The sequence below is a fragment of the Carassius carassius genome, chromosome 37, assembly GCF_963082965.1.
Source record: "Carassius carassius chromosome 37, fCarCar2.1, whole genome shotgun sequence".
Classification (NCBI taxonomy): domain Eukaryota; kingdom Metazoa; phylum Chordata; class Actinopteri; order Cypriniformes; family Cyprinidae; genus Carassius; species Carassius carassius.
This window is the reverse complement of record NC_081791.1, coordinates 21,181,078-21,194,128: the sequence shown is the minus strand read 5'-3', so window position 1 is coordinate 21,194,128 and position 13,051 is coordinate 21,181,078. Positions and strand designations below refer to the sequence as shown.

At 35.1% G+C, this 13,051-nt stretch overlaps 1 protein-coding gene across 2 annotated transcripts in view; it reads left to right on the top strand.

Annotated features, from left to right (window-relative positions):
* LOC132118370 (diacylglycerol kinase alpha-like) overlaps nt 1–13,051 on the top strand; it is a 109,158-nt gene that overhangs the window by 79,272 nt on the left and 16,835 nt on the right. Inside the window, exons 1-2 of one of the 2 annotated variants that reach the window (XM_059528175.1) lie at nt 1,455–1,684; nt 12,432–12,530. In XM_059528175.1, the coding sequence (XP_059384158.1) occupies nt 12,455–12,530 (76 nt within the window). In that variant the 5' untranslated portion in view covers nt 1,455–1,684; nt 12,432–12,454. Of the gene's footprint in view, nt 1–1,454; nt 1,685–12,430; nt 12,531–13,051 lie in introns of those variants that run through there. The other variant, XM_059528176.1, reaches the window with a different exon arrangement.

Sequence of the window (13,051 nt, the reverse complement as noted above, 5' to 3'; positions counted from 1 at the left end):
GCAACTGACTTGGCCATTGAAGAATATTTAATTTCTTTGTCTTCAAATAGTCTTGAGCTCCTTTCACAGTATGTAGGGTCATTATCCATCTGCACTGTGAAGCTGTGTCCTATCAGTTTTTTAGCATTTGGCTGAATGTGAGCAGAGAGAGTATAGCCTTAAAGACCTCAGAATTCATTCTGCTACTTCTGTTAGCAGTTACATCATCTATAAACACCAGTGAGCCCGTTCCACTGGCAGCCATACATGCATACCCAATGGTGTGCTTTGGATCATGAGCTGTTCTTTTCTTTCACCATACCTTTCACTTCCCATCAGTTTGGTACAAGTTAATCTTGGATTAATTCTCAATCTTGGCCTCCTTCAGTTTCATCGATATCTCCTTGGACTTCACATTGACTCCAAATCTTTTATCAGCTGAATTTGTCTTGAAGTAATGAGGAATGGACAGCATCTGGTCAATTAACCTCTTCTTAAGTCACACTTAACACTTAACACTCACTTAATCAACTGTCCAAATACTATTGATCCCCTGAAAATGGAGGAACTTTGCTTAAAATGGCAGTTACTCTTAAATGGTAAATGTCATAATTTTGTGGAACCTCTGAGCACTTCAACCACATCTTGATTGTTTTATTTAAAATTCATTGTAGTGGCGTATAAAAGAAAAAGCTCAAAAACTCAGTCAGTGTTTGAATAGTTCCAGACCTGTCTGTATATCTATCCATATCTATTTTCTCATCATTCTTTCTTTTTATCTATCTATCTATCTATCTATCTATCTATCTATCTATCTATCTATCTATCTATCTATCTATCTATCTATCTATCTATCCACCCATCCATCCATCTAGTTAGGATTTCATTCTGATAAAAACCAGTTAAACAGTTTTGTTTCATGTCTCCCTAATAAAGGAAATGGTCCTTAATCCCTTTCAAAAAAGTAAGGATTTGATTGGACCTTTTACAATCTGGTACCACAAATTCCTGTATCAGTTAATCAGGCATTTGGCAATCAAATATATTGCAGTTTAATTATGTGATAACTTTTGCTCAATCTAAAATTACAGATATAAATACAATCACTCAGATGCCAAACATCATACTGAAAATGATGGCATCTGATAATTTTAATAGTTTATATGACACACCACCCTATTGATTGTCCATGTGTAACTAAAATGTAATAAGTGCATATAGGCTACTATCTATCTATCTATCTATCTATCTATTATCTATCTGTCTGTCTGTCTGTCTGTCTGTCTGTCTGTCTGTCTGTATGTCTATCTGTCTGTCTCTCTGTCTATCTATCCCTAGAGTTAGTGCTCGATGAGAAGCAGTTCATACACACACACACACACACACACACACACACACACACACACAGCATCTGATCAAAGTGCATCACTCAGCTCAGACACATGAGTGCGGGCGGTGCTGTGACTCTATGGGAGTGTCACTCACAGTTAGGCGTGTTCACTTCACTGTCAGTTCTCCACCGGACAAACACAGCTGAACGCTTTCTCACAGACGAAGCTGGTCCTGCCCCGTCGCGATTTATTCATCTTCTAAGTGCTGAAGCAGTTTTCGAAGTGCATCTGACACTGTCGATTTTGCTCTTGGCGTCTGTTTTAAAGATAAGACAGAATCACTAACCGGGTGCTGCAGACCACGAGATATTAAGGTACGTTAAGTTAACGTCAACGCTTAAAACAGTAACAGTGATTTTGTACTGTCGCATGTAGTTTTTATGCACGACCTCTTACGGTAGAGACACATAAGGTTGTTTCTCAAAACATCTGACTGTCCAAAAATCGTGTTCGAACGTTTGTATCGATGCCCAGAATGTATTCTAGTTAACGATGGGAATCGTTTGAAATGTAATGATTCTAAATGCGATTCATCTTCACGAGTTCGGTTCCATAACGGTTCCAATTTGAATTCCTTTCTTTTTTAGTACTTCGACGAAGAAATGTCTTTTTAAAGATCCTTATTAGAGTCACTGCCCTCAACAATTGTTAGGAAATGATAAGATGATCACAGGTTTCTGTGTGTTTAATAAATTTAATAAAATATTATCGTGAAAGGTAGCCTATTGTTTACGTTGACTTTTAATGGCTTCTTTTTCACAGACTTATCCAGAGCCAGCACAAATGTAGTCTGATAACTGGTTCTAAATATTAAATACAAATACTAAACAAACAAAATGTGATGATAACATATTTCAATGAGTTCTTAATTTGTATGAAATAAATTCAATATGTGTATCTCAAATTCAGTTGTCATAACAGTCAATAAATCGTGATGTTAACACATGATGATGAAATTATTTAGTTGCGGTTCAGTAAATGTACTACACAATGCTCCTGATTCGTAAGTGCTTTTGATTTACTAAAAGTATCGGTTCAGATGATTCATTCTTTTGACAGGCAGTCTGGATTAATCGCGCTGTATGTTTTTGATTCATTAAAAAGAACCGACTCACATGAGTCATTTGTTAGGGAATCGGACTACTGTTTGCTGTTTGTTTCGGACTGTTAAATCAGTACTAGTATCGCGGTGAATAGTAGTAGTAGTGCAGTAGAGTTGTTTTTAGCATTCTGTTACAAATAAATGCTTGTTAACTCATCCGAATTGTACCAGTTAACTGCATTAACTGCATGGTTCTGCTCTTTATTTCGAAGTTGTTGACTCGGTTTGTTGTCAAATGTTTTGTTATTCTCTTTCACTGAACTGTTTGCATAGACTGTGGATCGTGCGTTAAAAGACGCTTGAAAATAAGTAAATTTTGTTTTTCGAAAGTTTTTTACCGTTTGAAAATACAAAGGCTTGGTTCTCCAATGTACTTCATAGAATGCCATGCTGAAAAAAACAGTTTAAGGTGTTTTGCTGGTCTTAGGTGGTTTAGGGTGGTCTAACTGGTCTCCCAGTTTGAGTAGTCTAATCTGGGTTAAGGTGGTCTCCCAGGTTGACCTGTCAAAAGGTTCCCCATATCACCTCATAACTGTCAAAGAAACCTGGTTTAAGATGTTTTATTCAGCAGTGTACCATGACACTGAATATTTCTACATTTTTTGCTTCTTATGTATCATTGTGCTATTTGACACATTATCACATCTGATTAAGTACTTGTCGCATTCTTTGGATTCTTTCTCTTGAATTGTTTATTTTACTGTTATCTCTTCTCTAGGTTTCTGACTGTCTAAACGCCTGCATTGATCTAGACTGTTTTAGTAAAACAGAGTTTACGTAAATATTTATTTCAGCGTCCCTCTGTTTACTGTGAGCTGATTATGTAATTTAAGTTCATCCTGTTTCATCACCAGGAGATTTCAACTCTTCCAGTTCGACAGACATCATATTTATAACAGACTGGAAGCATTTTGTCACATAGTTCGGGTCATGACATGGGCCAAGACAGTTGAAGCAAAGGGTTTTCAAGTGTTCTTTCAGTTCCCCTGCAATTACACCTTTTTGCCATATTACTTATATAGTCGTTCTTGTTTTTCCACTCTTGTTATGAACAAAACGTATCCATCTCAGTGCAACATGCTTATATTTTAGTTTGCCGGTTTTGTAACTATGACTCATTTGAAAGCCTATACTAAATTTGTGGATGTCCCTGAAGAAATTAAATGTTCTAATTTAGTTCCACATTCTCTCTGGAGCTCTTGGCTTAGCTTACCTGATAATGGTAACTCATTCTCTGAGGAATCTCTAGCCTCATGGGCTTGGCTAGAAAATCACAGGGTTGGTTTACTGTCTTCCCAGTAATCTGCTTTTATAACTGCAGTGAAAACTGGACTCAAGAAAAGCCCATATTTCCCAAAGCTCAATCATGATCTAACCATGTTTATGCAAAAGAAACAGATGAAGGTCTAGCTTTGTGAATGGAATGTGGGTCAATATTCACTTCACCACAGATTTCCTCACTTTTAACAAGGCAAATAGTAAGGACTTATTAATCTTTAAAAAGTGAGAGAACATAAACTGGACATTGCTGATCCAAACAGCTTGTGTATTCTCATATTTCAATTCAGTGGTCAGTGAAACACAACTATCTTCTTTGGCTTTTACAGAAAAGTTATCAGAAGTGTACAGATGTATAAGAATATACGTGCTCCAGACAAAAAATGAGGACATGAAACAGCCAAAACAAATCAAGTCTCACAAATGTACTAATAAAAAAAGCACATCACAGTTTTGGTTCCTAGTTCTTAATGAAAAATCACTTTTGTTTTACAATAACAAAAAGTGATTAATTGTTCAGTCAATTAGTCATTTAATGAATTAATAATTTAAAATGATTCACTGAGTGAGTGTTGTTTCGCGAATCTTTCAGCAGACATTGTCACTGGCACTGCCAAATAAGACTATATATGATGAAATGTCAAATTTAGTAACTTTTTTTTTCATGTTTAAAGCAAAAACTGCCCATAAATGTTTGTATTGTAATTTTTCAGTTGGACTTTAAAGGCGTCATTTGATGTGTTTTCAAGTTTTCTTTCTCTTTGAGGTGTTACAAGATGTTCATGCATATATAAGATCCTTAAAGTTAAAAAGACTAAAGTCTCAAACCTACAGAGATATTCTTTATAAAAGTTAAGACTCATCCACAACTTCCTAAAACACCACATTTGAACACGCCCCCACATATTTACGTCACTGTGTGGGAAGATTTGCATAACACAGCCCAAATGTTTACGCAAAGAAAGGTGTAACTTCTATTCTGCTTTAGTAATGTTTCTGCCGCCGCTGCCATGTCAAGAAGATCCTGTGAGTTTCATGTAACATTTCCTTAACACGTTTGAGGTATTCGGCCAATCACAACTCACTGGAAAATCAGAGCACACCACGCTTTTCAGAATGATGTGGTTTGTAAAAATCGATGTGTTTCAGAAAGGCAGGGCAAAGAGGAGCAACAATAATGTGGGGTTTTTTTAACATTAAAACGAGTAAACACATTGCAACAAAATAATGTTAGTTTTAGCATCCTCATATGATCCCTTACCAATACAATTATTTTATTATAATTTATCTTAAATACATTTACTGTAAGTGTAATATTTGAATACTAATATTATACAATCTAAAAAATGCTGGCTTAAAAACAACTCAACTTAGGTTATTTGTTAACACAGTGCTGGGTAAATATTGGACAGAACACATGCTGGGTTATTTTGACCCAGCTGTTTGGGTTAATGTTTTTACCCAACATGCTGGGCTGTTTTATTTAAATCAACTATTGTTTAAAAATTATTATATTGCTGCATTAAAATGGGCTGGAAATTAAAAACCACACGCTGAATTACTATAGGCAAGGCAACAGCAATAATCAAAAAGTAAACATTTAGCATTAAGCAAGAAAACATGGACAAAATAAAAGACAAACTTGATTTATTTTGGGGGAATACAGCATAGTTTACAATATTGCATAGGCCTACATTTAAACTCATTTAACAAGCATTTTAGAAATAAAAACAAATGTAACATTAAAAAGTATTCATTTAAAAAACTTTTACATTTAAAAGTTTAAGTGTATTCAACCATTCTCTGTAATCACTTTTTATCGAAATAGCACCAATTCTCGTGCTGGTGTGTCGCCGGAATCTGAGCCGGAGAAGGGCTGCTGTTCGTCGGGGGAACTGTGAACTTCAGACCGTAGAGTCATGTTTCACTCGTAGCTGAATGATGCCATGAGCGACTCCATAACCTGTCTAACAAACAGTACTGAGATTAGAGAACTTATTTTAACATCAAATTGAATTAAACTCAGTATTATAATAGATAAAATCTATATGTTTTGCAAGGCAAAAGGCATTGTGTGAAAGGACTGCTGCTGCCCAACTCACTGACATCTAGTCCTTATGTTGCAAACCTTTATTTCACTGAAGAAGTTCACGAAGGTCAGAAACTCTCTCTCTCAGAAAGACTGCGCACTGACTTTAACTCAAAAGCTGGGTTATTTAGTTGGAGACAGGCTCAACCCAGTGGCTGTATAGAAAAAATAACCCAGCATTAAAAATGACCTAGCATTAGCAACTTACAGAAATACTACCTAGCTACCTAAAAAACCCCCACATTTTTAGTGTACTTATTTTGAATAATATTTGAACATATTATTTAATAATAATAACAATTGTTACTGTTGTTATTATGATCATTAAATAAAATATTAAAATAAAATGTGTAATTTATAATCATATTTGATGTCATAATTTCAACATTTCTTGCCACACCTGGAGTTTTTTTTTTAATGCATTTTAAATAGCTATTTTTATCAGGGGAAAAGAATCAAATCTCAGCCCTGAACATGTTCATTGTACAGTGAATCTTGTGGAGATAATAGTTTTCTAGTGGTTGTTTTTTGTGAAGTGTTTCGGTGTAGTTTAGGCTGCATAAATGTAATAATTATATCCATAAATGATATAATTACATGTCCATTTCAGCTGCAGACTGTCTATGATTTCTCATGCCCTCTGATGTACACGGTAATGAAATCTAAATGGCTTAGTCCGTGACTTCGACTCTTGATATTGCTCTGTGTAGGAAGGAGACTAGTGCAACAGTGGCTGTGAGTCTACTGTCTGTACTGCTCTCTCCGAGTGGGTGTAAGTACGTTTCTAACATGTGTCTCCTCAAGCGTGTGCCTTTGCACAGACCGCGCAGCAGGCTGGAGGAGGACGACGTGCACGGCTGCTGTGCAAGCTCAGGCATGCCTGCGGGTAGTGAGTGACTTTGAAAGGGTTTCCTGCGCGCCACTGAGGGCCCTTTGCTTTCACAAAAAAAAACTTATCCTGCCACAACTTACATAGTGATGTTTTTTTTTTCATTGAAATGCAACTTGTAGAACACAAGAAAGGAGCTGAGCGACACGAAGCCCCAGCTGTTCTCAGATGAGGTGTGACTCGTACTGCTTTACAATTTGCGGCCTGTTTAATGGAATGTCTTGAACTTTCCCTGCCATTTGTTTTGCAATGTTTAAAGCTAAGTCTTTTTGTCATTTAGTGCACAAAAATGATCTTGAGCCACTCGGGTGGGGCGGGAATCCATTATTTCCAATTTTCCAGTTGTTGCTTACAGTATATCATGCTTGAGATGTATGAGTTGGATAAATGCATGCTACTCCTCCCCAAAAAGACAAAAATCATCTGCTTTTGTTTAGGTGAATGATTGAACCTTACATCAGCAGGTGGAATGCAAAGCAGTCTGTTTGAAGGTTGTGTGTACTGAGAAGCATGCGTGGGTGGAGCGGGCCAGCAGGGGAAGACCCGCGACTGCTGCCTGGGTTTCCTCCACCTCATCTGTCTCTCCCCTCCTCCCTTCCTCATTCTAGTCCTGTCAGTTACCCTTGGCAACGGTCTGAGGCAGCACAGCTGATGGGGAAACTCTTTCCAGAGCCACCAGGATTGACAATCCTTCTTACTGACCAGATGTACATTGTGTTTCCTTAGAAAAGCTGAAATTATTTGATTTGATTTGACTTAATCTAATAAAGGGCAGCTCATAACCAGCAAAACATTTTACATCAGAGCCAGAAGGGGAACCCATGATGGAAAAAATATAAATATATTTTTTGGTCACAACCAATACTGATGTCAGTTTATATATTTATATGTGTGTGTGTGTGTGTGTGTGTGTGTATGTATGTATATATATATATTATATATATATTGACAATAATATCTAAATCATTGAACTACAACAATTCAAATTATTATAAATACAATAATAATAATAATATTTATTTTATGCCATCTTATTTTGCAATCTAATGACTTGCAAATTTATTTTTCAAACTTCTCAGTATGTCTAAAATCGATATTTTATTTAATATTTTTTTTTACATTTATTAATATAATATTTGTATTTATATTAATATAAGCTAATATATATCAAAAAATATATATATAATATATATATATATATATATATATATATATATATATATAGGAAAACTACAAGGAAAGGTCTTTATTGGGTATTTCGAGTTAGCAAACTTTGAGCAGTCAGATATTCTTCTGGAAAAGGAAGAGGAAAACACTTAAATATATAAACTCTTGCAGATAAAAAGCGGCAGTTTGACTTGACACAAGGTGACAGCTTGTACAAACAGCACAAAGTTTTAGAAAAATTATTGTTCCTAAAAATAGTTTTAAAAGGTAAAGGCAAACAATTTGTGAATAGCTAATATTAGATCACTAGAACAGGCTTGTAACCTCAGTTTTTTATCTTGCATGAAAATTACTCACCGCACCTCTTATCTACTCAATGTTGTGTTCTAAGTCCAGCTTTTCAAGTAAAGTGGGTTGGAAATGCAACTTAATAGGTGAGAGTGATAAAGGCTGGGTGATTACTGCAGTAATTGAGTTTGTTGGCCTTATGTAACAGTCATGTTGCATGTTTTTTTTAGTAGTTACTTTACCTGTAAACGGAGATTGCAGCGCTAATTTATACAACATTCTTTAAATTCTAAAAGGAGTGTACATGGAATAATTGAACACTGTCACACTGCAGGACTATTTAAGTGCACTGCCAGCTAACAAGTTACAAATACAGGTAGAGAGAAGCATGCCACAATGCACAATACAGTGGAATCTCTCAGTAACATGAAACTAACTACTACAAACACCCACTACTTCCTTAATGTTACTGGCATTTCTGTAATTCTGCTGACATTTTTACCTGCATGGGTTAGGATGACAAAAATTACCATCTAAAGATACACATGACTCTCATGCACTTGTCGAGACTGTTAAGTTTAATGTTGGAATAGTAGAGCAAACAGTAATATACAGCTTCACATATATATTTTTTGTGATAAGGAGCAGCTGACTGTACATTATACAGCATGTTATACTGCTAAATAAAGGACATCATTTGAGTTTATTAATATACATTTATTAAATATTGGTTGTCTGGGCATTCATTATAAAAAATAACCTGAGAAATGTGTAATTAATAATGATATCCATTTGAATCCTCATCTATAATGGAAAAAAACAAAAACAAATGATCCACCTGAATGAATGTGCATCTTTATTGTAGAAATGACAGGAAGCTGTGATGTTATGGTTTGCATCTTGTTTTTGTGGGTGGTCTCAAAAACGGTGTACTTTGAGCTGAGCCACAAAGAGCCCTTAGCTCTGTGTTTTACTGGACTAAGTGTTTGGTGAAGCAGAGATTTGTCTCCCTCCATAAAACAGAGAGCTGTGCATGCAAATAAGTGATGAGGAAGCCCAGAATCAAATTACCACGCTTCTGTGCTCAACCCAAACACTCAGTTTCAGAAAGACAGAGACAGAAAGGGGGAGAGAGACCAAGACCTGCAGTCAGCAGCAACTGACTGTGAAAAATGGTGTGAAGCAAGACTGCAGTATCAAATATGACCATCCTGTTCGTTTAATGCTTATGGTCACTTGGTTGAACATCATGAAAAACTGTCAGAATTGATGCCAAACATGTAAGACTAAACAAAAACACGATAAATAAGAAGTGTTAAAAAAGACAAATAGTGTTCTGCTTAATTTCATGACAAAAACAGTGTGATTAATCCAGATTAATTTTTTAAATCTATTTACAGCCCTACAAAAAATACATATTATATTTATATATTATAGTACATATTATAGTTATATTTCATATAAAGAAACGATGCCTGGTCAACTAAGAGATTTTGCATTGTGACATTATTTTCATGACAATTAAACTAATCTCCTTATTGTCTATAGCATATTGAAATATAATTATATAAGTAGTGTTCGTCACAAAAATACATTGGTAGAGAATTTAATTCATACTGATTTTACTAAATGGTTTTCTTATCAGAAATATTTTTTTTTTGTACTACAGTAATTAGAACGATATTTTTCCAAAAAATTTTAATGAGAAAAAGAATTTTGGTGTGTGTGTGGGGGGGGGGGGGTGTACTTATATCATCTAATTTACACTAATTATTATATATGTATATTTTTTTCAGGTCAGTATATTACTGATCATGGCATTTCTCTATGAGATATATCAATTTTAATATAAATCTGCAAAAATCTGATTTAAAGAATGTGTAGTTTCATTTCACATGTGACTCAATGGTCGTTCAATTTGAAAACATGCAATTCAGATGATAATTTGTTTGAGAACCTCAAATTTTCCCTTGACCTGATTTAAAAGTGCATAAGTGAGACATTTAAAGCATATGTTTCTTCTATCATTTCAAAATGATTGATATGATTGCAGTGTGTTTAAAATCGTCTGTCATGCAGTCATGTCATAGCTTCCGCTGTTGACAGAAAAGTATTGCTTCGGTTTTCCCAACTTTCTCTCTCTCTTTCTCACACACACACACACAAACACCCACACACATATACACAGAATAATAGGCCACACAAACAAAGTTCCTAGGCAACGACACTAACCTTTTGAGGGAATTAACTGAGAACGGTGTGACCCTTTGTCAGCTCACATCACATGAGAGGAGTGGGTGTACGGACTTCATTCTCACTGCCTTTTCCATCGCATCAGAGTTTCTGAGCTCTATCATTCAAGGAAGAACATAAACTACCTTTAAAGTGGATTGTACCATAGTTCTCATGCTAACAAACTTTCATAAGAGGTTAGGTTATTGTACTCCTCCTGTTGTTCAGATTAGAGATTTGCATATGTTTGTTTGTTGGTTTTAAATATGTGGCTAGTTTTCTGTGTTCACGGACACAGGCAGAGTCACTGCTATGAAACTTTTACTTCTACTACTATTATAAGTTGCTTAAAAAATAGATCTCTAGACGACTTAGACTTGCTTTAAATAGGTCACCCATTTATTCTTCATCAAAGCTGTGTTAGAAAGTTTGAAGATACCTTAAAGAATGTGCACAGGAACAAAAACTTTAGCCTGGGACAAGCATACTGATCTCCCTAGACTGCCTTTTTCTTAATGAGAGTGCTGATCCATTTTCCAATACAGATGAGACCCAGAAACATGAAGATTTTATATAATACACACACATATACTCAATCTTGTCAGCTGACAGTGAAGATGTTTTTTAATGTTGTGCATAGTTGTATTCTTTTAGCAAATAAAATAGAAATATGTGAATATCGGATATGTCTCTAATGTCTCATACACAGAACACAAGATGATTCTTTTCAATGGAAACCCAACCTTTTTGTTAGTCATGTGACCTATGGGCAGAGTTGGGGTTTCTGCTCACATAGTTTTGGTTTCTTCAGTAAGTTGCAGTGGCGTCAGTGATGTAAATGGATGATTGATGATGTGACATGCTGTTTTCATAGCAAGATTGGCATACATTATAGTGTCTTAACCAGTGTTTGTATTTTTAATACAGAAATGAGAACGTTTACATTGTAAATAAATTATTATATTTAAAAAAACAACAAAAGATGTTTAAAGTTTTTGAAAGAAATCTCTTATGCTCACCCAGGCTGCATTTGTTTTGGTCAAAAATACGGTAAAACAGTAATGTTGTGTAATATTATTTAAATTTATAATAACTGTTTTCTATTTGAATATATTTTAGAATGTAATTTATTCCTGTTATGCGAAGCTGAATTTCGAGCATCATTAGTGTCACTTGATCCTTCAGAAATGCTAATATGCTGATTCGATGCTCAGGAAACATTCCTTGTTATTACAATATAGTAACCATGATACATCTTTTTCATATTTCTTTGTTGAATAGAAAGTGCAACATTTATTTGAAACTGATTCTATTATTAATATTATGTAACAACAGTAATGTAATGCAAATGTAAATCTTACAGACTCTAAACTGTGTGTGTGTGTGTGTGTGTGTGTGTGTGTGTGTGTGTGTGTGTGTGTGTGTGTGTGTGTGTGTGTGTGTGTGTGTGTGTGTGATTATTTTTTTTTTTTTTTACAACAGTAGTGTATAGAAATATATGCTGTAATTTCAATCCGTGCAGCATCCAGAATTTGTAATTCTTTTTTTATATATATGCAGAATTCTTGTATGGTGTGTGACTACACTGGGCATATTTTTCTGTTCATGCATGAATAGCAAATTATTCCGACACATTGTCCTTGCTCAGCCTGAAAGAATAAACAACATTTTGTACATGAGAAAGGGAAAAAAATAACTTGTTTCTTTTATAAAACGGTTCTCCGTGGACTGTTTTATTATCACATAGTATTAGAATATTCACACAGAAATGCAACAGTGATTAATTTTTTCTGTTATTTAAAAGCATTTACGAGAATGACAACAATGTACATGCTTTGTATTTGCATAATTGGGTCTAGGCCTAAAGCTTTTCTCTCATCATCAGTATCTTAATGGCATTTGGTTATATTAGGGGTTTTCCTTTCACTTTAAGTGCATGGAAACATCTTAATGCATGAAAAGTGAAGATGGATGTGGCTTTCATTTGTGTGTTTTCCTCTCACCAACCTCTTTCAGTGTTATTCAGAGGCTCTGGCGTGATGTCAGGCCCGGGCGAGTCGGATGACAGAGAGCTGAGGCCGGTAGACTTCATCCAGCTTCAGCAGTACATTGACTGTAAGTCTGTGATGCCCACACATCCCTCCCACTCTCACTAAACACTCGGCCTCATTACAAACCATGACTCACTCTCAGTCCTTAAGTGCAAAATGACACTTTATTCTCAGGGTCTCAAAAACATGCCAGTCGTGTGCATGATCCAAGACATCTGTGAGCCCAGTTTACTTAGTTTTACATGCATGCATTTGTTTAAGTATTTTATACAAGGGCAGCTAGTGTTGGGAAAGACTGACTGATTGATTTAATTTAGATTTTGATAATGTCACTAAAATGATGTTATTATGAGAGTGATTATGAAAATTTATTTTTCTGGTTACACTTTATTTTAAGGTGTTATTGTGTAATTGTACAATAAAGTACTGACTAATATTAATTAACAACATGTACTTAATATAGGTTTAGGGGTAGGAATAGGGTTTGGTTTAAGGTTGTTTGCATATAATTATGCTTAATTTACTGTAATTACTATAATATAAGTACATGTAGCGTGTAATAAGGACACCATGTTATCACTCTTC